Source organism: Xenopus tropicalis, chromosome 4 (assembly GCF_000004195.4).
Source record: "Xenopus tropicalis strain Nigerian chromosome 4, UCB_Xtro_10.0, whole genome shotgun sequence".
Taxonomy (NCBI): domain Eukaryota; kingdom Metazoa; phylum Chordata; class Amphibia; order Anura; family Pipidae; genus Xenopus; species Xenopus tropicalis.
In genome coordinates this window covers 88557126-88579862 of record NC_030680.2, presented here as the reverse complement: position 1 = coordinate 88579862, position 22737 = coordinate 88557126, and the positions used below count along the sequence as shown (strand labels likewise).

The following is a 22737-nucleotide window of genomic DNA, read 5'->3' as shown; positions in this document are numbered from 1 at the left end:
CCTAAAGTCTTGTTATTTAAATAATTTACACACCCAACAGTATTTTTAACTTCAGTATGGTGGTGTTCCACAGTGCTGATGTCATTCAGTCCCTTACTATGACATTACATATCTAATGTCCCTCATTTTCATTACTTTTACAGCTTGCCTTACCCAACACACATGGGATGCTGCCTGGTAAGATTGTGATGCTTGAAGGAGCACTTTCTTGCTGAGAGGTATTACACAATGAATTGCCCTCTGCTAATTGTGAGAGTTCATGGGGCGTTGTCAGCTTCTGTAAATCTGTAATAAAATAATAATAACAATCCCAATCATTTTTTCAATAAGAATAAAAAAGTCAGTTCGTGGACAATACAAAGTCTGATTTTCACTCAGAATGGCATCTTTCTCACTGTAAATATTCCTCTGTTGCATGGTTGCACATTTTTGGTACAGATGCATGCTTTAAGTCAAAGTTACTGATAGTCAGTAAGCTAATACATTATCAATTTGTGCCTCCTTTGCCTAAATATTGTATTAGACATTACCCTGCATGTAGAAATATATTTTTTAACTGATTAGGTATCACAGTTTTCTTATTTTCACGAAGTTAAGCTTAAACTGTCATTCGCATGATAGACCAACTGTTGTTTATTAAGTATAAAGCCAACTTTTCCTTATTCACAGTTTTACAATATTTCCCTGTTCGCAAATCACTTCAATGGGCACAATACTCAACCAGTTTGCAGTGAATATGGAAATTTGAGTCCATATATTGCCTTGAAAATGCACCAATGCTAGATAAAGAATATACAGTTTTAGCTAGCTGTATGAAGTAGAAGTTGCTCATTTGGAGAGATCGCTTTTTGCCTAGTCACTTCAGAAGACAGCCAAATAAGGATTTTTAAATCGTTCAGCTACCAGGCCAATGATCAGATAACACAGCAGCCTTTGCAGCATCAAAACCACATATCTACAATCCAACAACCCAATGAAGTCCTTAGCTGATGAGGATTTTAACCTGTTCGAGTCATACCTAACCAAGCACCTATCAGATGATGGTCAAGGAAGGAATTGTTTTAATACCGAATGAAATCTGCAATATACCTGAGAATGTTGCAGGAAGAAAAGTTAGCAGTAAATGCTGTGGATTTACCAATCGGGCATAACAGCGCCATTTTGGCGAGGGCTCAGTGCTAGAAGACATTCTGTTCCCCTTATTTAACTCTGAGGGACATGGACTCTAAAAGAAACAAAATACCAGTTACAGTTTTAAAAATATAAGTAGCATAAACTATAATGCATGATACAGTGGATTACTTCAAGCAATCATTTACTTTGCTGGGTCTAAAGACATTTTGGAAGAGGGGCATTGTAAGCAGTAGCAAATTCTCTTAGTTTGTTCATATCATATACAGAAATCCAATTAAGATTGTCTGTACAAGGTTTTTATAGCATGTGAAAGATTTTAGCACCATGGCAACAATAACATTCAAAAGCTAAAAAAAATAGGCACCATAAATTAAAATTACAAGAGTTTTTTTTAAAACATCCGATGTTCCCATATCAGCTAAGATTTAAGACTACAACAGGGACCTGCTAACTTGGGGGCAAAGAAAGGATGCAGCTTTTTAGCTCAAGGGAGCAAAGAAACAGATATGGCATGGTTCACAGGAGCTAAAACGCTAATCGTACAGGGTAGGATCCATTATCCGGAGACTTATTATCCAGAAAGTTCTGAATTATGGAAAGGCCATCTCCCACAGACTCCATTATAAGCAAATAATTGTAATTTTTAAAAATGAGTTCCTTTTCCTCTGCAATAACAGTAGCTTGTACCTGATGGAAACTAAGTTATAATTAATCCTTATTGGAGAAAAAACAATCCTATTGGCTTTAATGCTTAATGCTTAAATGATTTTTTAGTAGACTTAAGGTATGAAGATCCAATATAAGCAAAGACCCCTTACATGGAAAACCCCAGGTCTAAAGTATTCTTGATAACAGGTCCCATACCTGTACTGTCTATCGTGTGTATGTGTTTTTTTTTTTGTTTGTTTTTTATTGATTTGATTGATTTTTTTTTTATCAGAAATTAGCTTTATATGGCCCACTTCAAGTAGCATAATAAAATAACATTTATTCTACATTTATTCTATATAACTGCATTCACAGATATATTATTTATACAGTCACACACTTTACTATGTTCTTTTGCATTCTTGACAAGTTCATTATTTAAAACATAATTGCATACAACTGCAGCTCTTTCTGTAATTTAGATTAGATATTTTATATGCCAGAAATATTTCTATTTAACCAGTATCTATTCCCTGTATTTTATATGATCCTAAAATATATTCCTTTAGCAGACATGCAAAAATGCACCTGTAAACTATGGATTTTTATATCTCTTCCCTATTCAAAATGTTAAATGTTCAGCAATTTACAAATCAAGATAATGATAAAAAAAACATATGTAAATTGTGGATATGAATCCCCCCCCCCCCTTTATTTTTATACCTTTGTGCTTCAAGTGGTGAACTTTGTAAAAAAATAAACAAACCTAGAACATGACTTAATAAAAGAAAATAGAGGGGGGAAAATATTGCCTACTTATGTGGTGCTTTTCTAAGCAAAAGATGGTGGTGGTAGCTCCAAAGTTCCCACAGGGGGCTTTGTAAATGAACACAGCAAACTTGTGCTAAAGATTTGGGAAAAAATTATTTTAAGCTCCAAAAGTGACATCTTCCAGAATGGCACAATTGTGTCAGATTCTTATGGAAGCGCATGTGAAAATTAGCTTATTTTAACCTATTGTCTCAACCCCTTATGACTGCTAGTATGTTGGAATTATAATACAAGACAAACATGCTTATAGGGAAGAAATAACCATGAAATTAAATAAAATTGATAAGTGAACATTATTTTATTTACCTTAACATTTTACAAAGTTTTTAGGCACATGGCCATTTGGTCACTTGAGGTAAAAAATTAACACTAAAACCATTTTTTTCATGTGTCAATGATAAATAACTGAGCATGAGAGGTATAGAAAAAAAATAAGTCACAGCAGTGGTTCATCCTGGGAATTACAAAGCGATCAGAATATATATAGATGACACAGTATTACCTGTAAGGAGCTTGTAGAGTTGGAAATCTCATATTGGCTATTGGCCTGAGGTGACTCAGGAGTCAATGAACTGCTCAAAAGATCCTCTGCAGGGAAACCAGTAGCACAGGCATTAAGGAGAGTAAAGTTAAATCAAAAAGAGCTTTAGTACAAGTCCAGTCATCAGTAAAAGACACATACCTTGTGGGACAGAGAATGGAGAAGGATGACCCTGGCGGTCTCGCTGCAAAACCTGCTCCATGAAAGCCAAGTGATCTTGTTCATAAAGAGGAATCTCGCGATCATTGATATCGTTTAGCAGGCAGCTGTGGAAAAGGCTGAGTAGCATATCATTGGAAAGTGAAGCTTCTGATGTAGTCTCCTCAGTTTCACCTTTAAAGCATAAGAAAAGTGACAAAGAGGGATTTTTGTCTTACCTGTAAAATCCTTTTCTCTCTTCATTGAAAGGGGGACACAGGCACTGATGGGTTAACTCCACCTTCCGGGAGGAAAGGACACTAAAAGAACTGTGACAGCCCTCCCAGGGGGCCCAGCTGCCTCTCCCAGCAGGCTACACCCCCCTGTGGGGGCTGGAACTTCCCAAAGTAGTAGAACAGTAGAAGAAGAAACAAGAACTATAATGGTGGGCCAAGGTCTATGAACTGTGTCTTGGCAACTATGTACACCGGACCCTGCGGGGACCGGGTTTCCTGGAGTCAGGGAGTGGGAGACTCCCTCCCAGGAGGGCCGAGGAAGACTGAGGCACCGGTCACGTTCCAAGGAATCGTTACTTGGCAGGCAGAGACTAGAAGGGGGGGCGTGCCTGTGTCCCCCTTTCAATGAAGAGAGAAAAGGATTTTACAGGTAAGACAAAAATCCCTCTTCCTCTTTCATTTCAGGGGGACACAGGCACTGATGGGACGTCTAAAAGCAGTCCCGAGATAGATAGGGTGGGAAACTATTTTATGTCTGAGCCCGTACTGCTGCCTGGAGTACCTTTCTGCCAAAGGCGGTCTCCGCTGAGGATGCTACATGCACCTGGTAGAAGCGTGTGAAGGTGTGGATGGAGGACCAGGTGGCGGCCTTGCAAATCTGATCCACAGAGGCAAGGTTCTTTGCTACCCATGAGGCAGCTAGGGATCTGGTCGAGTGGGCTGTGACTCTGAGAGGAGAGGGCTTGCCTGCGATCTGGTAGGCTCTGGTGATGGTGCCTCTGATCCACCTCGCAAGGGTGGTTTTGGTGGCCCGTAAGCCCTTGCGGGGGCCTGAGGTGATGATGAGGAGGGCATCCGACCTCCTGAAGGTTGCTGATCTTTGGATGTAGAATTTGAGAGCCCTGACTACATCCAGGGAATGGAGTGCTGTCTCCTTGGAATTTTTGGGGTGAGGACAGAAGGACGGAACAACAATGTCCAGGTTTAGATGGAAGGCCAAGACCACCTTGGGCAGGAACGCGGGGGTGGGCCTAAGGACGGCCTTGTCCTGGTGAAATACAAGGAACGGGGATTGGCAGGACAGAGCTGAGAGCTCTGAGACTCTTCTGGCCGAGGTGATGGCAAGAAGGAAGGCGGTTTTCCATGTGAGGAGGGTCTCGGATGTCGTGGCAAGGGGCTCGAAGGGGGGCCCCTGGAGGACAGAGAGGACAAGGTTGAGGTCCCACCCTGGAGTGGGTGGGCGGATGGGAGGGGCTACGTGGGCCACGCCCTGAAGGAAGGTCCTGATGTGGGTGTTTAATGCGATCTGGCGTTGGAATAGTACAGAAAGGGCCGAAACTTGGGTCTTTAGGGACGCCAGGCGGAGGCCCTTGTCGAGACCCTGTTGGAGGAAGCCCAGGATGTGGGCTATGTTGAAGTGCTGGGGAGGGAGACCGTGGGCTGAGCACCAGGAGATGTAGGTTCGCCAGGTACGATAGTAGATCCTTGAAGAGGAAGGTTTTCTGGCTGCGATCATGGTGGTGATAACGCTGTCCCCGAACCCTTGCTGGCGTAGAACTAGGGTTTCAAGAGCCAGGCCGTTAAACGGAACAGCTGAGAATTCTGGTGGAACACTGGGCCCTGGCTTAGGAGGTCTGGCCGGTCTGGCAGACGAATGGGAGCAGCTTCGGAGAGGTTGATTAGGTCTGCAAACCAGGCTCTCCGGGGCCAGTGTGGTGCGATGAGGATGGTCTTGACCCTCTCCCTCTTGACCCTTTTGAGGATTTAGGGGAGAAGTGGGAGAGGAGGGAAGATGTAAACGAACTGGTAGGGCCAGGGGGCTGTGATCGCATCTACTCCTACGGCGACTGGGTCCCTGGACCGAGAGATGAAGCGGGGGAGCTTGGAGTTGTGGCGGGATGCCATAAGATCGACCTCTGGGGTCCCCCAAATTGAGGTCAGATTCTGGAAGACCTGTGGGTGAAGTGCCCACTCCCCTTGGTCTAGGGTCTCTCTGCTGAGAAAGTCCGCTGTCCAATTGTCCACTCCTGGGATGTGGATTGCAGATATGGCTAGGACATTCTCCTCTGCCCAGGCAAGGATGTGGGCGGCCTCCTGCATTGCCCCCTTGCTGCGAGTGCCCCCTTGATGATTGACATATGCTACCGCAGTGGCATTGTCTGTCTGGATTCTGATGGGCTTGCCCCTGAGAAGATTTGTTCAATGAAGTAGAGCCAGGCGAATGGCTTGTAGTTCTAGGACATTTATTGGAAGGGATGATTCCTGTGGGAGCCACCTGCCCTGGGACACCTGTTCCTGGCAGACTGCACCCCAACCCCGAAGACTGGCATCCGTGGTGAGGATGGTCCAGTTGTGCGAGGGGAAGGGCTTGCCCTGTGAGAGTCGTGTTGGCTGGGTCCACCAGGATAGGGATTTCCTCGCCGAGAGGGGGAGGACTATCTGGGAGTCCAGGTCGGGGTGATCAGGATCCCAATGGCTGAGGATGGCCCGTTGGAGGGGTCGGGTGTGGAATTGGGCAAAGGGGACCGTGTCTATGGCTGAAACCATGGAGCCCAGAAATTGCATGCAGGTCCTGAGGAAGACCCTGGGAGCAGTGGTGAGAGATTGTGCTCGGAGGAGAAGGGCCTGGACCTTGTCCGGCGGGAGCAGGGTGAGGCATCGCTGGGTGTTGAACACCGTGCCCAGGAAGGTCATTTCCTGAGAGGGTGTCAGAGATGACTTCTTGAGGTTGATGATCCATCCGTGGGACTGCAGAGTCTGGATCACCTGGTTGAGAGCGGAAAGGTTCTGGTGAAAGGTGGGAGCCTTGATGAGCAGGTCGTCCAGATAGGGAGTGATTGAGATTCCCTGAGACCGAAGGAGTGCCATGATTGGGGCCAGCACTTTGGTAAATACCCGGGGAGTGGTTGCAAGACCGAAGGGCAGGGCAACGAACTGGAAGTGTTTTCCTAGGACGGCGAATCGGAGGAACCGATGATGGGCCCTGTGAATGGGAACATGTAGGTAGGCGTCCTTGATATCTATGGAGGAAAGAAACTCCCCGGGTTCCATTGCTGCAATGACCGAGCGGATGGACTCCATCCGGAAGGTGAATCGCCTGACGCAGCGGTTGAGCTTTTTGAGGTCCAGGATGGGTCGGACGCCTCTGTCCTTTTTGGGGACGCAGAAAAGGATGGAATAGAATCCTTGACATTCCTCCTCTCTTGGTACAGGAACTATGACTCCCGCTTCTTGGAGGGAAAAGATGGCCCTCCAGAAGGCTGCTCGGCGAGAGGGGTTGGCGGGGGGAGGAGAGGGCAGGAATCTTGAGGGGGGCGGTCGCAAGAACTCTATGGTGTAGCCCTGAGAAAGAATCTCCTTCACCCAGGAATCTGTGAATGGGTGATCCCACACCTCCCGGAACAGGAGGAGACGTCCGCCTACTCCTATCGTTCCGGGGGTGGACACACCTTCAGGCGGTTGTGGACTTGTCTGAGGAGGGCTTTTGACCCTGCTTGCCTGAGGGCCAAGTGGGCCTCTTGCCCCTCCCCCTAAAGGGTGAAGGCTTGTCCGAGGAAGACTGCTTGGTTTGTTTGGGACGAAAGGAGCGAAAACGGGAGAAGCATCGATTTGTGTTCTGAGGCTTTGTCTTGTTCTGAGGGAGAAGGGTGCTTTTGCCTCCAATGGCTTGGCTAATGATCTTGTCCAGCTCTGAGCCAAAGAGAACCTTCTCCAGAAATGGGATGGAGACCAGGGATTTTTTAGAGGTGAGGTCCGCAGACCAATGTTTGAGCCAAAGGAACCGTCTTGCGGCTATTGATGTGGAAGAGGCCCTAGCAATCATTTTGGCCGAATCAAGGGACGCCTGACAGAGGAATTGAGAGGCCTCCTTGATCTGTTCGGTGAGTTGTAGGATCATGGATTGGTCAGAGCCATCAAGGACAGCTTGAATAAGTTGGTCTGCCCAGACCTCGCAGGCGTGACTGACCCAGGCCGTGGCAAAAGTCGGTCTTAGAGCAGAGCCAGAAGCGAAGAAGATGGATTTGCAGAACCCCTCAAGTCTCTTGTCTATGGGATCTTTAAATCCCGCGGCGTCAGGGACAGGAATGGTGGTAGACTTGGATAGTCTGGAGATGGGAGGGTCTACAGTAGGTGAAACGGACCAAAGATCCATGTCCTCCTTGGGAAAAGGGTAAAGGAGGGAAAAACGCCGGGAGGTGTTGGTCTTACGATCCGGAAAAGCCCATTCATCCCTGACAACAGAGAAAAGTTGGTCGTGTGAAGGGAAGACTCTAGAGGTCTTTTTCTGTCTTTTAAAGAGATCCTTGGATGGATCTGCAGTGGTAGGGGCGGACACATTGAGCATTGTTAGGACAGCATCAATTAAGCCATCGATGTCAGATGGAGAAGGGGACTCAGTGCTAGTCTGAGGGGTGTCCTCTTCGGAAGAACCCTCTGAAAGCTGCCCTTCCTCTGCAAGTTCCGACTCTTCGTCAGAGTCCGGAATTGAAGGAATGGTTAGAGCCTTGCGCTTGCCCAGGGAGCCTGGAGGAGGCTGGGAGACTAATTGGTTAACCAGTTTGTCCAGAGAGTCAGGCAGTCTGGCAAGGCCCTGTAGGGAGGCGGGCCCATGGAGGTTCAGGCATGGAGGCCGAGGGTCCTGAAACATCAGGAGGGACAGAAGGCACTGGAGGAGCAGGATGTGTGCATGAGGCACATAAGGACTCAGCATGTCCAGTGGGGAGTCTAGCGCAACAACGGGCGCAAGCAAGGAAGGTAACCCCGCGCTGTAGCAGGGTTCTTGAAAGTTGCCTGTGCAGAGCGCAACCTGGGGCCCTGCTTGGAAGGATCTGCCATAATAAAACTAGATGGCAGAGATATGGTGTAGTAGGGGCTGAGCACCGGAGCTGACACAAACAATGTGTATGTGAGCAGGTATAATTGCCAAGAAGCAGTGCTGACCTGTTATGGAGCAGAGAAGTCAGAGAATCTGGTGACCCCTTCCCTGATGGAGAGGAGTGTAGCCTGGAGGGAGACTCAGGACCTGTGTGCAGGGCAGCAGGTTAAGTCGCACTGGTAAGAAGGTAGGCGTGCAGATTGGAGCGCGGTCGGAAAGAAGGCGCGAAGACAGAGAGGGGCGGGCGCTAACGGCGCCTACTTCCGGGTAGAGAGAGCGCGCTGTTTGAATGTGCCGCTCGTTAAATGCGGGAAGGGCGGTAGATGTTTAATCCCGCGGCGTCTGTGCGAAGATAGAGAGGGGCGGGCGCTATTGGCGCCTACTTCCGGGTAGAGAGAGCGCGCTGTTGTGCGCCGCCATGGTGTGCGAGTGACGTGCTCCCACTTCTCCCTCAAGGTGCAGGGGTCGCACCTCCGTAAGCGCAGCCACAGAAGCTGGCTTACCTTACCGGTACCTGCAGCTGTAGGGGCCATCCGTGGATGGAGACCGGCAGTCTGTCAGCCCCTGTACTCCTCTCCCATAAGGGGAGAGTTGTGTGGGGACAGGAGCTTAAGGGACTGAGCCGAAGCTCCTGCCCTTTTCCAGAGCTCCACACGCATCTGGGGACTGAACCGTAGTTCCTGCCCCAGAGTCCTGTAAGGGAAAGTAATTAATGAATAAGGAATAAATAATAAAGAAAGAAAGAAAGAAAGAAAGAAAGAAAGAAAGAAAGAAAGAAAGAAAGAAAGAAAGAAACTCCCAAGGGGGAGTTGTGTCCTCCTCCCATGAGGACACTAAAAGAACTGGGAAGTTCCAGCCCCCACAGGGGGGTGTAGCCTGCTGGGAGTGGCAGCCGGGCCCCCTGGGAGGGCTGTCACAGTTCATTTAGTGTCCTTTCCTCCCGGAAGGTGGAGCTAACCCATCAGTGCCTGTGTCCCCCTGAAATGAAAGAGGAATTAATATAGACCAATATTTAAGCCAGCATTGTTTCTGCACTGGTCATTTTAAAGGTGTAGCTCTCTGAACCACAACTGTAGTATTATGTAATTACCTCTGCTGAGGGTGAGAAAGAGCATCTCAATCTGTTGACATTTTGGAAGAAGTTTCATCAGATCAAAATGAAAGGGGACTTCATGTATACACAGGCCACTGTTCTCTGCATGATCTGCAAAAGACATCAAATTAGCAAAGACTCTGTTTAAATGTAGCCAGTATATAGCCATTTGCCTCTAGACAACAACAGATTTTTACCTGTACTCTCTGGTTTCCCCATGATGGGGGAGCCACCATCTTTATTCTGGCAAAGCTGAATTATATACTCAAATGTTAGCATGATACTGATGCAGCTTTGATCTCTGGGAAACAACTGAAAAATAATGAATATTGTTTTTCTCATTATCTCATTAGTGTAAAGATGCACATGAATTGACAGCTGCCATGCATACTTACTGCTTGAGGTATTTCAGAATATGTCAACCCTTGTAAATGTTCCTTCCAGCATTCATTGTTACCCATTACACGCCCGCTTTGTGGCTCCACCCAACACTCAGAAACCAGATGCAGTTCTGTGTCCTGTTCAATAGCTTCTACTTCAGTATCATTATCCTCATCAGTTGAGAAACTAAGTAAACGCAATTTATTTATTAACTTAGTAATTTATTTAGACCATTAAAATGTATTTGAGCTATTAATGGAATGTAAAGAAAAAGGGACAGCTATGAGGAAGGCACTTACCTGTCTTTTGTAGAGGTCACGTGTGGTGGAAACAGAATGTATTGGATGATACAACTGTGCTTTTCTATACTGCCTTCACTTACAGAATCACTCTGCATTTAGACCACAACAAAATACAGCAATCAACTAAAGCACTTTTATTAATAAAACATACACTTTTTCAAATAAAGCAAAATTAGACTGTCTCACCTGAATCGGAACTTCTAAAACCATGTTAATAATTCCTTCTCCAGTAGAAGCAAAATGGAATCCCTCTGAGAGGCGGATTCTGTAAGTAGCATAAATCTGAACTTACATCTACTAATGTAATTTAACTTTTTCTTTTTGTCATCTCTTCATTGTCATTAGGCCTGAGTAACATACTGTAATTCTACACCAAGGCACATAAGCATACAAGTTAGCAGACAACTGGGCTTAAAAATTAACTAGTACATTCATACACTATTTATACTTTATTATTCTTATATATTATATTTTTTTTTTACACACAGACAGACTTGGCTGTTTACTTGACCTCTCCTAAAAAAGTTGGAAGCCTGTTAGCCCATTTAGGAGTCTAAAAGAGTTATCTCCATGATCTAATCGCAAGCTGCTCAGGTATTGTTTGTGCTAGGAAGAAAGTCCCAACAGGCCCTGGATAAGATCTGTTTGTTTGGTGACCTGCCCAAACTTCTTTTTATATGGCCAGCTTAAATCAATTTCACATTACAACTGCCATTGTGCTTTGTGTTTATTTAAAATTTGATGTAAAGAAACAAAGGGATGCACCAAACCCATAAATTTTGGATTTAGTCAGATATTGAAACCTCCATCTAACTATACCAAATTGAATTAAAATTTGAATATAAAAATCTGAGCGCAGGTGTTTTTATGCAAAACATGCACTTGCCAAAATAATTTGTGACCAAATATCCTGTCATTAAAGGAATACTGTCATGGGAAAACATGTTTTTTTCAAAATGCATCAGTTAATACAGCTTCTCCACCAGTGTTTTTTAAAAACACAAAAATATGTTTTTTATATTTAATTTTGAAATTTCACATGGGGCTAGCCATTTTCTTCATTTCCCAGGGTGCCACAATCATGTGACTTGTGCTCTGATTAAATTCAGTGACATTTTACTGCTGGGATGCAAGCTGGAGTGATATCACGCCCCTCCCTTTCCCCCCCAGCAGCCGATCAGCAGAACAATGGGAAGGTAGCAAGATGGCAGCTCCCAGTAGATATCAGAATAGCAGTTCTAATGTGTAGCTGCCTACACACCAATATTACAACTAAAAAATACATTTGTTGGTTCAAGAATAAAATAAAAAAAAAAGTGTAATTTAGAAATAAAAAGTATACTATAAAATCATGACAGTATCTCTTTAAGTATCCAGCACAATACAGTCATATTAAAATTACGTTCTCCTTTTGCTGAACTCAATGTACATTCATTTGGCAAAGCAAACCTTCTACAATATCAGATCAGGAATTCTGTACATGTTGTTTGAGCACTACTCATAGTTATAGAGCAATATAATTTGCATAAAACTAAAGAACTTACTCTGTAAGTGTTGACAAAATCTGTGCCATTGCTGGGGTAGGAACAGATGATGCAAGACCTGACTGAACACACCATATCCATCTCTGTTGGTAAAAGTAACGGGAAAGTGATGCAAGTGTAGATGATGCTGAACGATTAGCTGTTAGAGGTCCAGGCACTGAGTTATGCTGTGCCAAACTCTCAAGATTCAGGATAAATGGGGTTCGGTAATCCAAAGGCAATTTATCATATCTATTAAAAAAAAAAAAAAAAATAAGTGTGTTTAAAATACTATCATCAGGTGACCAAAACAGATCAATAAGGAGCAGATTTACTAAAATTCTAATTGAGCAATAGCTATAATAGCTCAGTAAAAAATCAGTTCCTGTTGTATTTTTTCACTTAATGCAACCATTAATAAAAAACAGTTCAAATAAATGGCTGAAATGTTGCATCTGCCTCTTTTACTGATATAATGAGTTTTTACAAACGCAAAGGGAATTGAATTATTATTAAGACAGCTGGATCTGATCTTAGACAATACAAATATTTTGCCCTTGGTACTACAGCATTTTTTAACTTTCATCATATTTTTATGAATGTGTCCTTACATATATTGTCTTACATATATTATTACATATATCTGACAGGTTTGGCAGTTGAATTTGCTCTCAGAAACAGTAGATTATTTTCCTCTAATTGTATAATGATTACTGTTTAGTTTCACACTGTATATGTATATTTTTATTTGTAAAGTACTACTTGCACATAAAAACAATAATAGAATATAAATGCAAGCAAAATATAATGACACTCAAATAAGCGCTATTTGTTAAAGTTTAGTTCACTAGTTTAAATTTTCGACATTCAACAGCTTCTCTTTTATACAAAACACAGTTATTGGCTTTAATTATTTGGGGACTGCATGGGCCTAAGAGGCCTATTCACATAGCTACTATAGGTTATATTAGGCAACACCAATGCATGTGCTCATTAAAAAAGGCAGGCTGACAAGGTTCTGCCATGCTCATGCGTTAAGTTTTTGAATTCACAGTAGAAGATTGTGACATTCCATTGCGACAGCCAACGTGTTAGCTGTTGCATCTAGCAGAATTGCGAGGGAAAGTGTAAGCACTGATATTTTAATCCTCTTTATCTCAAATAGAGGGCAAAAAAATAACTGAAGCTAATTACAAACTTTATATTTTCAGGAAAAGCTATAAAATATGGGAACAAAGGTGAACTACCCCTTTAAATAAGAGGGTCTTTTTTATCCCCCTCCATGTACTTCTAAAAACCTTTAGTCTAGCTTAACTTTTCCACATTGACATTACACCGTGTACCCACGTGCTGACAGCATAAAGCCAATGGCTACAAAAATTTAAATACTTACTTGATGAGTAACTTCTCTAGGGGCTTGTGCAAAAGAACAAGGCAGGATCGGTCAGAAAAAGCAGGGGATGGCAACTGTGGTGGTGGAGACTTGGATGGAGAGCTGATTCCAAACATTTTTCTTTTTACCCGTGGTGTAGTTTCTTTACTCTGCACTCTATGTGGAAAGCGAAGCTGAAGGATCCGGCCTCTCAGCTCTTCCACTATCTGTAATAGTGCACAATTTAAAAATATTAAATGCAAGGGATAGTTATGATATGCTTGGTAAACTCTTACCAATATTGTAAGTGCTATTGTGCATAAAGCTACAAATAAAATTGACAATGGCTGTTCACTATCTATGACTAAAGGACAAATTGTTTCTAATTTACCTTGTTCCTGCTGTTTGCTGGAGTTCCAAGGGGAAATCCTAGTCGGAGAACCATGCAAGGGGCTTTCCAAATTATCCGGACTACACAAAACGAGGATGGTGTATGATTTACATCACTAACAAAACGAAAAAAACATTTGGTATCATGAGATTGTAAAGTAAGACACGTTTTTTTTTCTAATTAATGCTATATTTAAAGATCTCCAGCAGTGCATGTTTTCTAGATATGCAAAGAGAAAAACAAATGGATCAATCAGAATAATTTATTAATTTACCTTCAACAGAGCACCATTGCAGATATCTAAAAAATACACGCTAATGGCGAGGTCTGAGAACAGGTTTCAGAAAGCATAAGTAGATTGTTGCAGCCATTTACAATTAAATCATTAAATGAATGCTGATAAACCAGTTTAAAGAAGCAATATCTCTTAAAGGGGCAATATATCCCATGTTCAGCATCAGCCTTATGAATAGTGCTTTTGCTGAACATACAGTTTTTTTGTTTATGGTTTTAATCATGAAAAATAATTTTTCATTATTTTGTGAGCTAACAGGTAGAATGAGGTTTACTCCATGTTTGACCCTTGCAAGGCAGATAATTAGATCACCAGTCCACAGATAATCCCCCTGTATAATGGACTCCTGCTTACAAAACAGTAACAACAAAGAGTGAAGGGGATGTATAGTGGTAATCTATGTATCTACCTTGCAAGAACCAAAAATTAAGTAGGTTCAATTTCGATTTGCTCAACAATTAACAAACCACTGATTATTCATGATTAAAATATTAGCCCTATTCTTAAACTCATACTTTATTAGGGGTATGCTGCCAGTGTGAGCTTGGAAAGTTTAGACTAATGCCAAGTGTGGCGTATTCTCGGGAAGCCAAAAACCACTTGAAAATCCGCCCGCTACAGTGAAAACCTCCTACTTGTGCCTGCACCTGAAAGCTTTGAATACGCTCAGGTACACGTGTAGAATATTTCTGCCTGAAACTGCGTATGCAAGCATTTTTGGTCCAGAGCATTGAAAGTGCTGTGCCTAGAATAACAAATATAAATGTACTAGATATAGCTAAATAATAGTACTGTAAACGTACTAGATATGCCTAAATAATGGTACTGTAAACGTACTAGATATACCTAAATAACAGTGCTGTAAACGTACTAGATATACTTAAATAACTAGTAAATAGTACTTATCTTGAAAAATGTGTTTTTGAATGTGCAAGACATACTTTCCTTGCCATACTTCTAATCTAAGGCTGAGTTACCTTAACATCAGTTTGACATATGAATATCCTTCCACAAGCACAAAGCTGCTCCAGTCTCGCAGAAGGGAAGTGAGGGCAGTGTGAGAGATACGGCATAAAACAGTGCTATATCTCCCATTATTTCCAGGTGTGTGGATGTGTTTTGGAAGAGGCCTGAAACACAGGAGTGATTTAAATATTGTTTAAAATTACTGTCAAGTTATTCCTGAAATAGAAACAAGCCATCAATTGTACCACATTACAAAGTGATAAAATAAAGAGACCATTAAACAAAATAAAAATCAAGTTAATTTTTTTTTGACTCACTGGTCATGTAGTGTGGTACCTAAAACAAACTGTGTCATATAAATTTAAATGAGCAAGAGAGACAACTACAATGAAAAAGATTTAGGGTATATCTACTCTACATAATATAGAAACATAATACAATATATTATATAATAATATAGGAGCCATTATCCAGAATGCTCGGGACCAAGAATATTCCGGATAAGGGGTCTTTCCATAATTTGGATCTCCATACCTTAAGTCCATTAAAGAAATCAATAAAACATTAATTAAACCCAATAGGATTGTTTTGCATCCAATAAGGATTATTTATAACTTAAGGCCCCCATACACGGGCCGATTTTTTACTGTCAAACGTCCAATTCCCGAACTATCCGATACTATCGTTAAGTTATCGTATAGTTGATGGTGTGAGAATGATCGTCGGCCCACTAATCGACCCGACATTATCGTCCCCAAAATCGATCGGGCAGGTTTAAAAATTTTAGTCGTTTAACGATAAAATCTGCCAGTTGGTGTGAGTGTCAGACATTTGTCTTCGAACTATTGTTCTCTGCGCATGTCATGATTGCCAGCAGCGGAAGTCAACGAACATAAATAAATAAATACCGCTTCCGCCACGACATTGGATCGTACGTAGATGTACGATCGTGCGTATTTTACGATAATGATACGATGAAATCTTTTGCAAATTATCGTTGCCCGTGGATGGCATATCGTATGGAAACCCGATCGCCATACGATCGTTTGTCGATATAATCGTTCGTCGCACAACGAGTGAAATCGCCTCGTGTATGGGGACCTTTAGTTTGGATCAATTACAAGGTATTGTTTTATTACTACAGAGAAAAAGAAAATGAGTTTTAAAATTTTAAATTAATTGATTAAAATGGAGTCTAAGGGAGAAAGGCTTTCCGTAATTTCGGAACTTTCTGGATAACGGGTTTCCAGATAAGGGATCCCATACCTGTACAGAAACCTCAGCATCAAATCTGAACCATGCAGTATGAAAGTATAACATGTCAACAAGGCATACAACAATAGCTATTACCATAACTCAGACTGTACCCATTTTAACAGGAATTCACTTTTCCCATAACTGAAAATTGTTGCTCTCAAAAAGTTCCCAGATTTGCATGCTTTCATTGTCTTAAAATTTGATATATGTTTGGCATGTTGTACTACATAAATGTTCTCTTGTGAAGGGAATGGTGTTTGCCACAACAGCAATTGACACATGATGGCCACATAAAATGTTTAGTAAGTTGAAATAATGGTTGTATGGAAAAAGAGATTTCCAGTGGTGGCAGGTTAGTTAACTATGGAAACTAAGTGAGCTAAACATTTTACACAAATAGTAATCAAAAGGGCATGTGTAGCAACCTTTTATGCGTATATGTGGCCCCTGTAAATTCTGAAAGCCACAACTGCAGATATAAAACATTTTCACCACTTCCATGTATTCTGTTTAACTTGTGACATATGTGACATTCACAGATTGGTCACCAGCTTCAGACTAAAATAATTTTATTAGGTCATTAGGGGGCCCCCTTAGGAAGGAATAATAATGTTACTGTTTCAGAAACATTCGCGAGTTCCACAGTGTTTTCACTTACATGTCATGCTCGAGGAGCAACACAATACGATGCACATGCAACCAGCGTTGCCAGAAGTTGGCATCCATTGATAAGATTGGTTTCCAATAGGCAGCAAACTGGGAATGGCTGGAATCAGAGCCATTGTGCTGCAGAGATAACACCTGCAAAGGAGGAATATAAATAAATTAAGCTTGCTGAATTGGACTAAAATCACTGCAGATTATGGACTGGAACCTGACCGCTTACAGGGGTTGTAGATCCTGGAGGAATGTAAAAGAGCGGGACTCCATTTTTGGTGCTCTCAGGGATCTTGAAGTGCTCAGGTACACTGTCAAATGACTTTAGGTGAACCAGCATTTGATCTGTCTGACTAATACTGTACAACAAATAAAAAAGCAGAAAGTTAGTTTGCGACTTACCAGGCAAACTGACTCTAAAACATGTGAAAAAGCATTCTATATACAGTAGCATTACTATCAAAAATATATATTTTGATATTTTTTATTTATTAAAGTAACAGGTTAAAGGATACTGAGAACAGTTTGTGTTATACGCGAGAAGTACATTTTGTTGATCAAAAACAATCCTGAAATCCTGAACTATCCATCCATCTATGTATCTATCTAGGCATATCAATCACTCTGGGTAGAACGGTAAAATAATTTACTATCACCAAAAGACAATTTTCATATTTTATTCTGGTATGGCAAATAGTACTTTCACAATATTATATATATATGTATATGTATTATATATATCCAAATGGATCAGGCACTCACGTATCAGCAGGATTTAGGGTGCCTGGGTGCAGAATTAAAGGTAATTTTCTGCAGTATATATATATATATATATATGTGTGTGTGTATGTGTATATATATATATATATATATATATATATATATATATATATATATATATATATTTATTTATTTTATTTATTTTTTTTCCACAATATAATCTTTAACTATACAGGAAAGGAATAGTCTATGATGTCCTAAGAGCAGAATATTTGAAATAAACAAAACATAAAGAATACTGCCCAAGTAAAACAAGGGTTTGGATTTGTTTTGATCATCTCAAGGGTATATGATTTAACATGAAATCATAACTTAACAATGTTATATCAACACTTATTCTCAAGCAGTTTGGAATTCACCAATTAAAATCCTTGGCTTGGTTTTAAATTAACATTGTTACAAAGAAGATCTCAACTAACATTACAAGTATACGCTGTACCTCTGAAGAGTATTCCAAAAGCGCCTGATGACGCTAGTTCGATACATGCTGGTGATGGGCTTCTTTAACGTACAACTGATATCGTGAAGTATGTCATAACTTCCTTCCATCACAACCTCTACTAATGTGTTGCGCTTCGATGCATCCAGGGGCCATGAAGCTGCTGCTAGGTACTCAACACGCATGTTATGTTTCCACAAAAGTACCAACTTCACCTCTAGCATACCTTTTAGTGAAAAGGAAATATTTAAAATGCCTCCTTCCAGATCAGATCAGCAGAAAAATTTTGTTCTTTTATGATATCATGACAGAAACAAGTATTTGTTGTAACAGTTCACACTTAGTTGCTGGTTAGCAAGGCACCAATGAGGACATCCTGTAGAAATGCTGTCAAGTGAGAATGAGCATAGGGTTTTGCAACCATTAGGGGGCACAATCACTAAAAGTAAAAAAAAACCTTCTAATTATGGTTGTAAATATTTTGGGTTGTAAACATTTTGTTTCAAAAGATTTTTATAGATCTATTTCAGATTGCATATTATATTTAGGGGTGTATTTTTTTGCCCTAAAAACACCCTCCAAGTGAACTGATCCCTTAAAAAGCCCCCAAAATGACATAACTCTCTTCCCATATTGAGTCTGATGACAGAAGCTGAAACATGCTGCAGAAATCAGTAAATTCTTTATCTAGCATGACGTTCTGCCCCCCTTTAGTATACCATCCATTTCTCCTCCATTGAATAGGAAACTGGTGAAAGAGCTGCCAACTACACATGCCTGATTGATTTCCATTGGAGTAGAAGGCAGCAAGCATGTTACCAGCTTCCTATTCTAAGGCGGAAGGCTCAGTATACTAAAAGGGCAGAGTTTCATGCTAGATAAGGAAGTCACTGATTTCTGCATTCAGCATTTATCTTAGAAAGGACACCAGAGTTAATGTAGGGAGAGCGGTATGTCATTTTAGGGGCTGTTTACTGAGTTTAAGGGATTTTAAAATAAAAGCAGTGATCCCCAACCATTGGCTTGTAAGCAACAATTGCTCACCAACCCCTTGGATGTTGCTCCCAATAGCATCTAAACAAATTTTAAGTTGTTGGCTTGGAGGCAAGTTTTGGTTGTATAAAAAAAACAAATGTACTGACAAACAGAACCTCCTATTGGCTGCCAGTACATATCGGAGCTACCTAATAGCCAGTCACAGCCCATATTTGACACAACATGCTTGTGTAGCTCCCCAACTCTTTTTACATTTGAATGTGGCTCACTGGTTAAAAAAAAACGTTTGGGGACCCCTGATATAAGGTTTACTTATTCTTTAAATTTCTCTCTGGCCAAAGAATACTATCTATAGACATTGACACTAGTCAACGCTTCTTACTAAAATGTACTGTAACCCATGTCACTGATATTGTTACTAATTAATGTAAAAAAGGAAAAATTGATAAATAAAGAGATTATAAAAAAAAAAATTCTCTCTGGCGAACTGTGACTCCATTTTAACCACTAATAAATATGTCCCTCATTGCTTTCAAATGGTACACCACAAAAGAATACATTTAAAAAGATTTACATTTTTTATATTCCTCAGTTTTGTTTTTCTTTTTTTTTTTTCTTTTTTTTAAAGAGTAAACTTGTTTCATCTTTGTCCCTATTGCTTTTCTGTTGCAGCTCAGCATGTTTAGTCTCACTGGGCTGTTACAATTAAATGCAGTTTGTTTCTCATTCTATTCAGCTTTACTGCCTTTTATGGAACAGATGCTACAATTGACAAACATTAGCCTTATCTAATGAACCAAATGGTAATGATTAAAGGGGTAAAATAACATATAAACATTTACATAACAAAAGGTTCAGTATTAAATATTCCCTTTAGCAATGTTGATCAGCTCTTTCTCTATAGAAAGCTGAATACCAAGTGTCCGTAGACTGAATTAAAATTAGATTATGTTATGTTAAACAAAAAAATATATCAAGCCTTAGGGCCAGTTATGTGCCACTGAAATTTCTTAAAATTATTTATCTGACCCTTCATCTGGACCCCAGTTTGATATCAGTATTTAAAGTAAAGGCTGCTTTGCACAGCCCTTCAAAATGTAAACTAGCAAGGCAAAGAAAATGATCTACTCTTTTTGGAAATAAAAAGGCAATTGCTGATGTTGAATGGGAACTCAGTTGAGATCTCAGTCTAAACCTCCCAATATATTCCTACCACCCTCTTAAGGATTCTGTCATGATTTTTATGGTATACTTTTTATTTCTAAATTACACTGTTTACATAGCAAATAATTCACTCTACCATTTAAAATGTTATTCTTGAACCAACAAATGTATTTTTTATTTTTTTTTTGCTGTAATATTGGTGTGTAGGTAGCCATCTCAGTCTGGAGGAGTCTCAAGCCGGACTCGGATTTCTTACTATTGAGTGCTATTCTGATACACATTAACTATAACTGTTCTGAATTAGAATAGTAAAAAAAGACCTGTTGTCATATCAAAAGGAATGTGCTGGCCACACATGGTTAATGGTTACTTACATTGAACCATGTGAAAACTGAAAAAAGTATTTGTTCACCAGATAAAAATTTAATGAAGTCAATCATTCACCTGTTGACCTAAATGAAAGTTCCAACCGGGGATGTCTGCAGTAGCAGGTTAGTGTATAGGCAGCTATGTCATTTTGACATTAACCTCTAATATTATCACACATTCATTGGGGCTGATTTACTAATCCACGAATCCGAATGAGAAAAATTCGGATTGGAAACCGAACATTTTGAGACTTTTTTTGTTTTTTTTGCGATTTTTTCGTTGCCGTTACGACTTGCACGAATTGTCGCAAAACCTTCAGAGCTTGCATGATTTTGGAAGCTTCCCATAGGACTCAATGGCACTCTGCAGCTCCAACCTGGCCCAAGAAAAGTCACAATACTGAAGCTTGAATGAATCCGGAACTTTCGTACTCGGCGCGAAGGCTACAAAAAAGTCGCGACAATTCGCGCAAGTCGTAGCGCTACGAAAAAGTCGCAACATTTTGCGAAACAGTCCTAATGGCTACAAAAAAGTCGCAACAATTTACGAAAAAATCGCAAAATACCGATCATTATGAAAAAAACCGCATTCAGACGCCATCGCACCGTTCGTGGATTAGTAAATCAGCCCCCTAATGATGTTGTAATGGCAGATTCTGTTAATGCCTTTAAGAGGGGCTTGGATGAGTTCTTGAACAAGCATAGTATCCACAGCTATAGTGATACTAAAATCTACAATTAGTATTGATGTTGGTATATATAGTTTATGTATGTGAGTGTATAGATAGGTCAAAATAAGCTTGTGTGTGCTGGGATTACTTGGAAGGGTTGAAGTTGATGGACTCTGCTGCTAAGTAGCTATGGTCTTTGCCCTAGTTCCAGTGATACCAGCAATTACAAACTGGGGATCAAGTCTGCCTGCCCCAAGATACCTATAAACACTGCTAAAGTCTACAACATCTAGGTCTCAAAACAGAAAAACATGATGCAGAAAAAAGCTTGCTATGTATTAAAAGGAAAAAAAACATGCATCAAAATAACTGTGTCATGTACCATAAGCAACATCATTTGTTTTTTTTTATGAGAGCTGAGCCTGCTGTTTATCACTGCATGCTTTGTTGTGAAGTGCACCTAAATTACAATTTTAATAGACTTGGCTAAATAAGTGAAGACTTTAACCTTTAGCTATGCGAATCTCACGGATGTTGTATCCTTCCCTGAGCCTCACAGACACCACACTCACAAGGTCAGCATGCACCTCCTTCTCAACATGTTTCCGGCGCCGCAGAGCTAAAGCAGGATTACTGCTTGCTGAGACCAGGTGCTCATTAAACAGTTTGTGCTGAGAACCTGCCAACACATAAAACATAATTAAGTATGATATTAAATTAATTATGTACTTTGTATAATATTTATATATTACATGCATCTTCTATATTCACTTACATAGAAGATTATTACATTTTTTTTTTATATTCATATAATTCTGTTATGGTGGAAAAAAGAATGGAACATATTTGACCTCCTCTGATGAAGCGCCACATGGTGTGAAACGCGTTAGGAGATTAGGATGCACCTGGTCATTGTTTGGTATAGTATGCTTTTTATATGAGTTATGCTTTTGTTGATTTGAGCCAATAAATGTTGTTGCTTTTATTCCACTGAAATCTTTGCTGTTTATGAGCATATTTTAAGGCAAGTTTTTTGGGTTTTTTTTTTTTACAAATGACTTATGCTTGCACCATCATCATATTACTCACCACAGTAATAGTCAGGATTCAGAGCATCCCCTGTTCGCAGAAAAGAGTACAGGAGGAAAGCTTTATGATAAACATTCATGTCCAAGACTGCTGCCTCTAATTCGGGGCAGGAAGATAAATATGAACCCAAAGTTGCCATAGCAATAAATTTCATCAGCTCTACATTGGGAACATAGCCAAAGCTGCAGTCATAGGAGTACACCCCTCCAACCTGCAATAACCAAAAGCACATTACAGGAATTAATATATGTAAACATAAAATAGATTATACATAAACATTTATTGGAGAAAATTCAAATGCTATATTTCACACATCTGATTATTATATGTATACATTTTGTGGTATTTACTACCAGTTAAACTTTCATAATGCGGGTATGGTATTGGAGTATTTTGGTAGCATCTTTGTTTTAGAATTAGAAAGGTCCATCTAGTTAAAGGAACAGTAACACCAAAAAATGAAAGAGCTTTAAAAGTAATAAAAATATAATGCACTGTTGCCCTGCACTGGTAAAACTGGTGTGTTTGATACAGTAACACTACTATAATTTATATAATAAGCTGCTGTGTAGCCACGGGGGCAGCCATT

The 22737-nt window shown here is 40.6% G+C and overlaps 1 protein-coding gene across 7 annotated transcripts in view; it reads right to left on the bottom strand.

The window, feature by feature from the left end:
• The window catches only part of szt2 (SZT2, KICSTOR complex subunit), a 113807-nt gene that overhangs the window by 72067 nt on the left and 19003 nt on the right, over window positions 1-22737 (bottom strand). For all 7 annotated transcript variants that reach the window (XM_031900918.1, XM_031900920.1, XM_031900921.1 and 4 more), the window contains exons 8-25: window positions 22149-22359; window positions 21568-21738; window positions 17861-18086; window positions 16871-17000; window positions 16643-16785; window positions 14739-14891; window positions 13467-13581; window positions 13097-13302; window positions 11725-11955; window positions 10367-10445; window positions 10178-10269; window positions 9893-10064; window positions 9695-9809; window positions 9495-9608; window positions 3296-3487; window positions 3116-3201; window positions 1090-1225; window positions 154-285 (exon numbers count right to left, since the gene is read on the bottom strand). In XM_031900918.1, the coding sequence (XP_031756778.1) occupies window positions 154-285; window positions 1090-1225; window positions 3116-3201; window positions 3296-3487; window positions 9495-9608; window positions 9695-9809; window positions 9893-10064; window positions 10178-10269; window positions 10367-10445; window positions 11725-11955; window positions 13097-13302; window positions 13467-13581; window positions 14739-14891; window positions 16643-16785; window positions 16871-17000; window positions 17861-18086; window positions 21568-21738; window positions 22149-22359 (2704 nt within the window). The remainder of the gene's footprint in view (window positions 1-153; window positions 286-1089; window positions 1226-3115; window positions 3202-3295; window positions 3488-9494; window positions 9609-9694; window positions 9810-9892; window positions 10065-10177; window positions 10270-10366; window positions 10446-11724; window positions 11956-13096; window positions 13303-13466; window positions 13582-14738; window positions 14892-16642; window positions 16786-16870; window positions 17001-17860; window positions 18087-21567; window positions 21739-22148; window positions 22360-22737) is intronic.